Below are 12,316 nucleotides of genomic sequence, written 5' to 3'. Positions count from 1 at the left end.
CCATCACTGACCTTAAACTTCACATGAATCTTCCAACACATTTGTGTACATCATTCTTGTTTCATGTGGCAGTTCCATCTCCTGAAAGCCTGCTCCAGCCTCCAAGAGCTGAAACCCACAGCATCTGAGAACTTCAAGAGCCTATTTAATTTTATTTTGTACCCCATGCCCTGTGTTGCAGTAAACCTACCTGTGGTGCATATGCTTGTGTATTCAGAGGGAGATGAATGAAAGAAATATAAAGAGAGAAATCCTAATTAATTAAAGAATCTTTGCAGTTGTATGTCCTGTTGTAGCAGCTGATAGACTGAAGCACTCCCATTAGCTTTTGTTCAAGCAATGTATTCTGACACCTTGAGAAGTCTCCGTACTAGACTTGAGTTTATTATCAAGCTATTTTTCTTAATGCATTCAAATGCCTGGTTATTATGAGTATTAGTGGCACTTTCTGTCTAGCCCATCAAACTTTGAAAGTGAAACAAGCACATAATCTTTCTCTTCCAGACCATGTGCAGATGGAAACAGCCATGGGCTGGGGATAGAGAGGGAGGAAAAGCCAGTATAACCCCTCAGTGTCCAGAGAGACAGAAAGAGCAGGCTGAAGAAACAAATCGAAAGAGATGTTGGAAAAGAGACAGTGAATAGGATGAGGAAAGGGTAGAGAATAGGAGAAAACAGGAGTAGATACTTGGAAATAGGCAGAAGCAATGAAAAAATATAATTTGAAAAAGATTACAAATGGGAAAGAAGATAAAGATTGCAAATGAATATAAATGTGGAGCTAGAAGAAGAAATAACATATAGCTTTCAAGCTGGGTGATGGTCTTCTGCACTCTTTCACCCCTATCCTTAGTGATCTCACCTGTCTGCTGCCTCACCTCTTGCTCATTTTTCTCTTTAGTTTGCAACCCCCCAGCTCGTGGGCCACAGGACCTGTCTGCTCCTGGCCTGCCTTCCTTCATGTAGTGCCTGCTGCTTGGAAGGTCTCTTCTAGTTAATCCACATCCCTGCAATGACATCAGTGTGCCAGTCTGCTGTGGTTGCTGTGGAATCAGTCCATATTTTCCTTGTAGAAAATTGCAGTGTTCAAGGACATGCAGAAAATTGCTAGTTATCTACTTGGGAAAAGAGAGGAACCCATTCTTTCTCAGATTTGGCATTTGGCTGCTTCTGGAAGAAGGCAAGAAGTTCTGAATATGAGTTATCATGTGAAAATAGTATAGCATGGGGATTAAGTTTCCACAAGCCCTCTATATAACCCAGGCAGTAGACTTCAGGATTTAGTAGGATCGTAAGATTTGCAGCATAATGCCACTTCTAGTTTTGGTATTATTCTCCTTCTGCAAATATACTGTAGTGAAAGCAGAAACAGTGGAACATGAAGTAATTTGAACGGGGGCTCATTTATACCTGTCTTGTAAGCCTACAGATATAATATTTACTACTGGTGTACTTTAATAGACACGCTGACATGAAATAAATAATACAAGTTATTGGGTATAGGCACTTTATACTGTGTTCTTAAAACAAGTTTTAATATTTCTTCTCCTAATGAATGAAAGTATCTCTGTTCCTAGACTGCTGGTTGCTGCAGAGAGACACAGGTATGATCAGAAGATTCCTGCATTTGTCTGCATTTTCTAAACCACTTCTGGTTCAGAGCCTTTCTCCATCAAAAAACATGGAGTAAAGTGTGATGGAGTGTAAAGTGTTGCAAGTCCAGTCCCTACACTGACTAGGGACCTGATCCTGGATGACCCTCAGGTGTCCCTAATATTCTCCGCACCTTCCAGAAAAAGCAAGAAATCCCATTGTTTTGGCATCTTTTCCTTCTATCTACAGCTTAAATTCTCTATTTTCCCCTGTTGTTGTGTTTGGTTTTTCAATGTGATTGCAAGCTGCCCAGAGCAAATTGTGCATCTTAGTCTGGGTGGTGTGAAGTACTCAACAGTGTCCTCAAGGACAGTGGGAATGAGTTATAAAGATTTTCAAAACAGCACAAGGATCCAGCTGCCTTCAAATTCTGTCATTCTATTTAGTTCGTAGAATCATAGAATCATAGAATGGTTTGAGTTAGAAGGGACCCTAAAGATCACCTAGTTCCAACCCCCCCTGCCATGGGCAGGGACACCCTCCACTAGCCCAGGTTGCCCAAAGCCTCATCCAACCTGGCCTTGAACACTTCCAGGGATGGGGCATCCACAACCTCCCTGGGAAACCTGTTCCAGTGCCTCACCACTCTCACAGTAAAGAATTTCTTTCTAACATCTAATCTAAATCGACCTCCTTCAGCTTGAACCCATTACCCCTTGTCCTGTCACTACACTCCCTGATAAACAGTCCCTTTCCAGCTTTCTTGTAGGCCCCGTAAGAAACTGGTAAACCGCAATTAGATCTCACCTGAGCCGCCTTTTCTCCGGGCTGAACAATCCCAACTGTCTCAGCCTGTCCTCATAGCAGAGGTGCTCCACCCCTCTGATCAGCTTCGTGGCCTCCTCTGGACTCGCTCCAACAGCTCCATGTCTCTCCTGTACTGGGGTCCCCAGAGCTGGACGCAGTACTCCAGGTGGGGTCTCACAAGAGTGGAGCAGAGGGGCAGGATCACCTCCCTCGACCTGCTGGTCACACCTCTTGTGATGCAGCCCAGGACACGGTTGGCTTTCTGGGCTGCAAGCGCACACTGCCGGCTCATGTTGAGCTTCTCATCAATCAATACCCCCAAGTCCTGCTCCTCGGGGCTGCTTTCAATCCATTCCTCACCCAGCCTGTAGTCATGTTTGGGATTGCCCTGACCCACGTGCAGGACCTTGCACTTGGCCTTGTTGAACTTCATGCGGTTCACACGGGCCCACCTCTCCAGCCTGTCCAGGTCCCTCTGGATGGCATCCCTTCCCTCCAGCGTGTCGACCACACCACACAGCTTGGTGTCATCGGCAAACTTGCTGAGGGTGCACTCGATCCCACTGTCCATGTCGCCGACAAAGATGTTGAACAATGCCGGTCCCCCTGAGGAACGCCACTCGTCACCGTTCTCCACTTGGACATTGAGCCGTTGACCACAACTCTTTGAGTGTGACCATCCATCCAATTCCTTATCCACCGAGTGGTCCATCCATCAAATCCATGTCTCTCCAATTTAGAGACAAAGATGTCATGTGGGACAGTGTCAAATGCCTTGCACAAGTCCAGGTAGATGACGTCAGTCGTTCTTCCCTTATCCACCAATGCTGTAACCCCATCGTAGAAGGCCACCAAGTTTGTCAGGCACGATTTGCCCTTAGTGAAGCCATGTTGGCTGTCACCAATCACCTCCTTATTTTTCCCGTGCCTGAGCATAGTCTCCAGGAGGGTCTGCTCCATGATCTTGCCAGGCACGGAGGTGAGACTGACCGGCCTGTAGTTGCCTGGGTCTCTCTTTTTCCCTTCTTAAACATGGGGGTTATGTCCCCCCTCTTCCAGTTGGTGGGAACCTTGCCAGACTGCCAGGACTTCTCAAATATGATGGAGAGTGGCCTGGCCACTTCATCCACCCGTTCCCTCAAGACCCACGGATGCAACTCATCAGGTCCCATGGACTTATGCACCTTAGTTCAAACATCTCAGCCCAAACAACTTCTTGTGATATTGGTATGCACATCGAGGCTACACTGCTGGTGTGGCCATGGCTTTGGATCCTTCACTGTATTGACATGGTCTATCTAAAGATTTGCTTGGAATTGAAAGACAAGTCCCAGTGCTCTGCTCTAAAAGTCCAGCCATAAGGAAGACTCAGCACTGGATGAGTTTATCCCAGACTTTACAACAGTGTAAGAGCCCTTGGAAATCTGCTTGTGTGCAGGTTCTCCAAGGCAACCAGATGTGCAAGATGCTTTCTTCTGGCCAGTCACTGACACCAAAGGAGTTAAAGGTTGCTGTGAAAATCTCGTACCTAGCAATGTCTTGGATGGACGCTTTAGGAAGTGGCTGTAATGAACCCAAAAAAGCAGCAGACCTCAGTGGGCTCACTGGGATTTTCTCTCCAACTGCTCCGTCCCTGCTTCATTGCAAAGCCATTGTCCTGAGCTTTCCCCACTGCCTCATCTATGCCATCCTGCAACAGGTCTCGCGAGGCTGTGTGCAGACTCTCAGAGGGCCTTTGGGTTTGGAGAAGGGCAGCCAAGCCAACAGGGAGCGAATGAGAAGGCGAGTGTTATATTCCCATTCACCTCACACCCCAGGAATCTGAGAATTAATGAATCCATTGTAGACTTGAATTTCCCTAGTGGTTAACTCTAATTTTCTGCAGCTGCACAGACATTATTATAGTAATAATACTCCTAATAGCAGTGATGGCTGAGACAGTCAGATAAAAAAGATGACTTGGTTTTTGGGGAAAAAGAAGATACCACAGATATATCACCCTAGATGAACCTGTTATTAAAAATTATTTTCTGAGCAACCCTAAAGATCCTAATAATTTAAAAACAAAAACAGTGAGAGCTAAGGACCTCATTTTCCTAGTGACAATACAAACAGCACTTGCTCTGAAAATAATGAACTGCAGGTAGCTCTTTTATTCAACGGTTTATGTACAGATAGCTCATTGGCATGACTGGCTGGCTGAGTTTCGAACATCAGCTGGGATACATAATTATGGTTATAAGTGTGCCCTGGGATGAATTACCCACATTCTTTAAGAGGGACACATGCAGTTTCTTGGAGAAGTTTGCACCATTGGCATCCTTTTGCTGCTGAGATACCTGTAGGAGCATTGCTTGCTGCTCTTCATGGCCCTTGCCAGACTCAGCTCCAGGTGAACTCTGGCTTTCCTAACCTCACCCCTGCATGCATAGGCAGTGTCTCTGTATTATTGCCACCCCTAGTATTCTTCATTTTTCCATTTAAGTTTTGTCAGGAGCCCCTTGTTCATCCATGCATACTTCCTGCCAGTCTTGCATGACTTCCTGCTCTCCAGGATGGACCATTCTTGAGCATGAAAATCTCATGGTCCTTGAAAATCAACCAGCTGCAGATGTAGATCTGTTGGCTCCTGTACAAACACGGAGCTTTTGCAGTTTAAGGAGATGGGAAGCAGAGAAACAATCTGATACATATAGTTGACTTAGATGTGGTTTTGTGAAGGAAGGACTACTTGAATAATGCATGTGGTTGTCCGCCTAGCTGCATCTTTCATCTTGACTATGAAGCTTTGGATAGCCACTTCTAAGTGTTACAACAGCAGTGGAAGGCGTTGGAAAGATAGAGACATGGGTCTGTAGAGATCAGAAAACTGGCAGATAGAGGTCAACGGAGCAGAAGTAGAGTAGGAAGAGACTGGACATGTTTTCATGTAGGTCAGTCCAGTCTACCTTGCTTACTTTTGGGACGGGCAGTGTCCTGACTTCCCTCATGCACAGCAGCAGATAACCTGAGCTTCCTTGCCCACATCAGCTACCTTGTACACTGATGCCTTGCCTGTTGGGCAGCAATGGTGGGAACAGTATTGCAGCTTGCTCCATTCCACTGTGGATGGGGTTTGTGTGACAATGTATGTAGTCAACACTACTAATCCCTCATCACTAGTTCAAACATCTAATCAGGGTCTCTCTGAAGAAATCCCCTCTAACCAGCAGCTGTTTTCTCACAGGTGGGGCATGATGGCGCTACCCCTGAGAGCTGCTGGCTGGTGGAAGAGCTCACCATCATTGTGCCCACCAAAGGTGTCATGTATAACTTTGTCTGTAAGTGCTGGCTGGCCAGAGACAAAGGTGATGGTCTCACCTCACGAATCCTCAATATCCTGGATGCGGATTGTGTTAACGTTGGCCTCAAGGTAGGCTCTAGGCTCATCCTGCATCTTTAGCTGCTGCATGGACCTGTGCTGATATAGATTGTGTCAGCAGTTCTCGTGCTTTGTCTTCCACATGTGGTTTGGGCCTTTTATTTGCAGAGCATTTCTTTGTTATTTCTTTAGCAAAATCTTTAGGAATGGTTTAATGTCATTATCACTTAGAGCACTGTTTAATAATGCTGGCTGGATGCAGCCGTGGCACGGGCAGAAGGACCGGGTAGGGCAGAGCACAGGACACAGTTCAGCATCATGTCCTTACCCTGTCACCACACCTGGAGCACCCGTAGAGTGGGGCAGCTGCAAGGTGAACACTTTGCTGCAATCTAACTCCATCATGTTTTGTCTGAGGAGATACTTCTAACTCATCAAATTAGAGTGGTGGAGATGTTTTAATCTCTGCATAGTACGGCTACATGTCAGCTTTTCTAGTATGAGATAGGGAAATAGTTGGAAGGTGTTGAAATATGGAGATATTTGTAAGGTTGATCTTTGAAATGAATAACTGATTAAAGTTGAATAAGCAATAAAAAACCTGTATAGTCTTTTCATCCTTACATATGAAATTTGAAGTAATGTGTGCTATGCCATATTTCCACCAAGTACAAATTGGAAAGGTGAGCTATGCTGATTTTGAATGCAAGATTTATAAGAGAAATAATAGTCTGGATGAATGGGAAAATAATACTGTGTTGAATACCTGTATGGCAGTTTAAAATCTCTATAGATGTGTTCCTGTTTACAGTGAGGTTACACTTTCATGGTACATTAATTTTTCTTTATGTTGCTCTTGATTGCCAAGCTAAAGATATTCTCCTGAAATCTTTCTTCTTCCCGAGACACATGAAAACATAACATTTTTAGCATCTCTGAAGGATTCAACAACTCAACACAGGTTTCAATGGTAGAATTGATCTAAGAGGGGAAAAACCTCCCTCAGACTGAACACCAAGGTTAAAATTTAATCACTTAAAACCTTCCCATCAGTTGTTTAACCTCCTGGATAAGGTTTCCAAACTCCTGTTGGTGAGCTGATGGCTTGTCTATAGATTGAACTGAATGTTAATGAAGGCTTATATTCAGTCTTCCTTTAAAAGCCCAATCCTGAATAGTTATTTTCATAAGCATGCCAAAAATAGACACATCTAACTAAATTTTTTTCTGTGATGTTGGGCCAGAAACTTCTTGAAATGTTTGAAGGAAATCAGGGAAGTTGCTTGAGACATGAAATCAGAAGTGTGCACTTGACTTGCTGATCAGTCTCCTAGTTGAGGGAATTTGGGACTGTTCCCTTGTAAATAGCTGTAGTTAGAAACTGATTTATTTATTTATTTATCTATCTATCTATCTATCGATTTATTTATTTATTTATTTATTTCTAGAGTTCAAAGAAAACTAATATCTTTAATGGCTTTGGGAAAGTCCATGCTTTGTTTGGTTTGGTTTTGCTTGGCTCTTGCCTAGCCATACATACCCATTTGAATTTAATTTTCTTCTTGGCTTGATATTCCCAATTTGTGTTTTAAATTGAGTATTTGCCTTCTCATACATAGAGAAACTAGTTAATGTCCACCACAGTCATTAAAGCATTCAATGCATCTGTAAAAGAGTTTTTCTTCTCCCACCTGGAGCAAATATGATGCTCTGCTATGATGTAAAATGTGTGTGGATGAATATGAGATGGGCAGATTACTCAGGATTGAACAAATATGAAAAATAATTTTTTCCATGACATTATTTCTTTGCACTGCTTATTTATGTGGCAATCACAATTCAGGCCAATAAAACTTGCCTAGAAGTGCACTATTTGAAATATGTTTTGTTGAGGCTGTTTCTTCTTATTCTTCCACCTCTTAAATCCAAAGGTCTTGCTACCATAGGAATGATCTTGAAAGTGGCCTGAAAGTCTTAATGTCACTGTCAGCCCCTGGGACTCACACGCTTTTGAAATATTTTATTCTGAATCTTATCATTTACATGTCAGGAGAAAAGAACAAAGCTAGGCTAATAAGGTGAAAATGCTGCAAAACATCTTTTCACAGATTGGCATACCTTTAATGTGCAAGATCTGGGAACACTCTGCATTCAATGCAGCAGTGTACGTCCCACTGGGAAATGGGATAGCTGCATTTTTTCTGCTGTAGAGAGCATTCAGATGTATAGAATTCAAAGTTATCAGGGATGTTGCAGTAAATGTTGCCCAGACAGACACTGAACATATGGAAGAAACATTTTGCACTCAAGGGAAAGAAAAATTGTGTCTTTGGGAGCTGTTTTTTAAAAATGGCAAAAGTTTGGTGTAGTATATAGGTCTGGAGTGCTGGGAGGCGGCCACGAGGAGGTGGCAGTAGCAGAGGGTTGGAAACTCACACACTGACCTGAGGGTTGTGACTCCCGTGGAGAAGGAGTTTACCAGGTCTTCATCGCTCCTCAAGCATGTGGTTGTCAAAATGAACATGTGTCTCTCTGAGTCTATCTAAGCTGAGAAAATCTGTAGAAAAAGTAATAGATGCTGCAAAGAGGAAGGTCCTGTAGCAAGGTGCAATCTCTAACTTTGCCTCTGAGAACCACGGTGTGGAGAGAACCCAAGAAGCCGTGTTGTAACCATTTCTGGCAAAGGAGTAGATCTCTGCAGAGCCTGTCTAGCAATTTGCCCAGGCTTTTGTGTGGGTTAAAGACAGCTGTTCAAATGAGACCTTCTGATTGTTTCAAATCCTCACCAGATCCTCTATGAAGTCACGGTTGTGACTGGAGACATCGAAAGCGGCGGTACTGACGCCAATATTTTCATGACTGTCTTTGGATCCAATGGGAACACTGAAGAGATGCAGCTGGATAAAAATGGAGACAGGTACAGTAACTTTGTCATTTTTGTTAGCTAGAAGCAGAGTGATAACAGATTCTGGTGTCAAGTCAAGAAGTACTTGAGGCTTTGATCATGCTCCCACTGAAACATAAAGATAAATGCCCATTGACTTTATAGATTCAGAACTGGGCCCCTTGTGTTATTATAACGTATTTAGCAGAGTGGAGGAAAGGAGAGCCCTGTGTAGCTAGAGGAATCAACCTGTGTCATTTGCAGAAATTTTGTTTGACCAGTTCCTCATGGCTTTAGAGATGAGCATTGAGAACAAAAATATGAATTTTGAAGTCTTGCATCAGCTCCAAGAGGAACTGTGGACATCGCATGAAACCACAGGTGCAATTTCTGCAAAATGCACCTTTTGTGGAAAAAAAAAGTAATTTAATTTAAACATTATTTAATGGGAATGCATTAGTAACTGCACAATGAAAGAAAGACAAATCAACATGCATATACCTGCCTTGGGAAGTGCCTGTGATGGGAAGGTGCTGACTCTCCTCCATCTGCTCCTCTCATTCGCTGAGCTGTCCAGATGTGAGCCAGCTTGGTCCAGAAGCTGTGTAGGGGCTGCCAGGGCCCTGCTGAGAAGTGGGCTTCTTAGCTTGGGCTCTGTGCCACACTATTGTAACCGCGTGGTTTTGGAACCGGAGCTGGCTTGTCTGCAGCTGGCACAAAAGGGACATGTGATGACATCTGTCTGCCCAGATGTGGCCTTACGGTGCAGAGACTGAAATGGGCTGTGGGCTGCATGGACTGCCACACTGCATGCTCTGATTTTGCTAAAGAGGTGAAATATCCTGTTTTCTTCAGCATAAACAGCTTTCAAAGACTGTAACCCTAGTCTGACGCCAGCACTTCCGTAAGCGAAAAAACCCCACGTGCCACCAATCCATTTCTTAACGCTTTCCTGTTCCTTCCCAGCACCTCCCTCAGTACAGAAAGCTTTGGCATGCTCAAGAACGAACACGGCACCAACCACCTTTTAGAGATGGGCTTCATCAGACTTAAATTTAATTACTTGACTACCTCTGATCTTAGTCAGCAAAGCATCTACAGAGCGTCAGGAGGGCTGGAACATTTGGCCCCATGGTTTGAGCTCAGCTTGCTGAGGTGATGCTGGACACTTTCTCCAGCCTCCTGGCGATGCAGTTCCTCTGCCGCAGCTTTGCGTATCATGTGTGGGCTGGATAATTGAAGATAAGGCTCCCTGCATAGAGATGTTTGCACAAGGGATGTTTTACTTGCAGCTGTCATAGCAGAGTGGGTGTCTGGGCAAGCACGTTCGGCTAAGCTTGAAACCTTCATGTGTTTAGTTAGTAACAAGTACAAGCCTTGTTTGCTCTGAAAAAAAATACACAGCAGAGGTGTTGCTGACTAAACTTTCCATGAGAAACACCATTGAGTCATAGAGAAAGACGTAGCTCTTGGCCCTGATCCGCATCACAGAGAGACATCCAACATGCAGCACAATGCATCTGGGTTACCATCGTGCCTGGCTATCCGTGACATCGTCCTTCTAAGACCCCAGGCAATCCCGAACTGATCTGTCTTCCACTATTTTAAGCCCAACATTCAATTCTAGTAGGTGGGAAAATGAACCACGACTGTGTTTGTATTTAAAAGTAAAGCAAAATTCACATCAGGATACATCAGCCAAAAGTCTCTAAAGGGGACCAAGACATGTCCAACCCCTCAAGAGAGAGACTGCAGTTTTGCTTCAACTGGCCAGGCAAGTGATATCCCTAAACTATGTGATCTATAAAAAAACATCACATTTTTCTATGCAGGTGGGATGGATAACCTCTGCTATAAGGCTATGAAAACACAATAAAGGAGGGCCATACAGTTTCTATGTTGTTAGTTGCTTGGGCTGTCTTCTCTCAGTAGAAGATCTGCAAAAGGTGATGAAAACTCATTGGGGCTGTATAAAGAAGAAGATGTAAAACACAGCTATTAATGTTCATATCCCCAAGATGCTCTGCTATCCTTTGGGGATGTACTGACACATCTCTGCTAGCTGAAGGCACTCTGCATCACACCTCCAACTGCACAGAGCTCTTGTCATCTTGTTAGCACCCTCTGCAGATGACATGCATGTCCCCAAATACACATACTGCCTGTTTCCACACCGGTCCCACCAGTCTTCATCCAGCTGTTAACAACACAGACTTCCCTGGCTTGTTTCACATGGAAATCTCGCCAGCCTGTGGACCGGCAGCAAGGGATGGGTGAGAGCCGCTGCACCCAAATCGTAAAAGGCACTTCATCTTTATTGGGGCCATCCAGTGACAAGTCACTCACAGCAGCTTAGTGCATTATGAAGAAATGTCTGTCTAACCTGCCGCAGATTTAAGGCAATTTTAGCTACATTACTGTTATTGCCAAGACCTCTGGGCAATAGAAATATTTATAAGTGCAGGCATGGGTAGGAAAGCTTAATGAAATCCCTTAGATGAATGGTTCAGTGTACTAGAAAAGGAATAGTGGCAGTCAGCTTGTCCGGATACTTCTTCCCTCTTCAATTTTTTTCAGACTTATGTTCATATAAATTAGGGATAGAAAAGAGCTCTTGGGTCACCCAGTTTGTCACTTCAGCAATTGTTTCTATCATCTAGTACAATGACTTCTTGGAAGTAGCAGGTGGGTATCAGCCTTATAAACTGTAAACAGGGCATTTACTGAAGATACAGAATGGTTTATTTTGCTGACTGCCTGTTTAGCTTAGAGTTGCTCAGCGTGGAAAGGAGCAAAATGACAGACTTCTGTGAAGGTTTGTAAGTAATAGTGATTGTAATGGAAACTGATCGTAGGATCATGGGATAATTCAAGCTGGAAGGGTCACACTTTTTTTTTTTTTTTTTTTTTATAAATAGAAGTGGAAATCAATCCAGTCCAGGCACAAAAGCACAATCTCTTTCTCGCAGTGAGACCGGCTATCTTGGTACCTGGTACCACAGAAAGATAAATAACAAGACAGGGGAGTTTTTCAAAGAGCAAACATAACCCTTAATAACTAAAAATGGACTGGGACCAAAACACCCTATCCGAACGCCTCTGGGAGTGCAGGCAAAGCAGTGCCTGGATGAAAACTGAGAGGCTGGAGCCAATCCCTATTGCTAACATCTGCAGCCATGCGGGCTCAGATAATGGTGTGAGGATAATCACATTCATGCTGCAGGCTGTAATCGGAGCAGGAGTTGGTAAAGAAATGTTTTTTTCTCTATATCCTGGCACTGCACAGCTATAGGAGTCTGAGTACACTGGCAGGAATGAGATGTCGTCATTATAGATTGTCTATGCTATGGTCGTGCCCACAGTGTGCAGAGCTCTCTCCAAACCTCTCAGCAGGCTCAGGTAACTCACAAGGAGAAGTTCGCACAAGGAAGGAACCTCAACAGCACAGTGGTCCTGGTGGTGCCTGGTAGACCCCCATGATTTGGCTGCTCTTCAACTTAGCAGGGGTTGGATTTCCATCTCCAAGCCCACAGCAGGTCTGCCAGAGGATTTTTGGGGCAAACCTAGAAAATACACTTGCTCCACACAGAGTAATATTGAGCCTGAGACAGCACTTTCATTGGAGCAAGGCTTTCTTCCTAGCATCATTGATGCTATGAGGGAGGTAAGGT

At 44.0% G+C, this 12,316-nt stretch overlaps 1 protein-coding gene across 1 annotated transcript in view; it reads left to right on the top strand.

Annotated features, from left to right (window-relative positions):
* Positions 1 to 12,316, top strand: part of LOXHD1 (lipoxygenase homology PLAT domains 1) — a 77,010-nt gene that overhangs the window by 33,184 nt on the left and 31,510 nt on the right. The window contains 3 exon segments of the mRNA XM_075739711.1: positions 1,181 to 1,187; positions 5,627 to 5,812; positions 8,551 to 8,678. Of these exon segments, the coding sequence (XP_075595826.1) occupies positions 1,181 to 1,187; positions 5,627 to 5,812; positions 8,551 to 8,678 (321 nt within the window).

This window comes from Balearica regulorum, chromosome Z, assembly GCF_011004875.1.
Source record: "Balearica regulorum gibbericeps isolate bBalReg1 chromosome Z, bBalReg1.pri, whole genome shotgun sequence".
In the NCBI taxonomy this organism is placed as follows: Eukaryota; Metazoa; Chordata; class Aves; order Gruiformes; family Gruidae; genus Balearica; species Balearica regulorum.
This window is presented reverse-complemented; position numbering and strand designations above follow the sequence as displayed.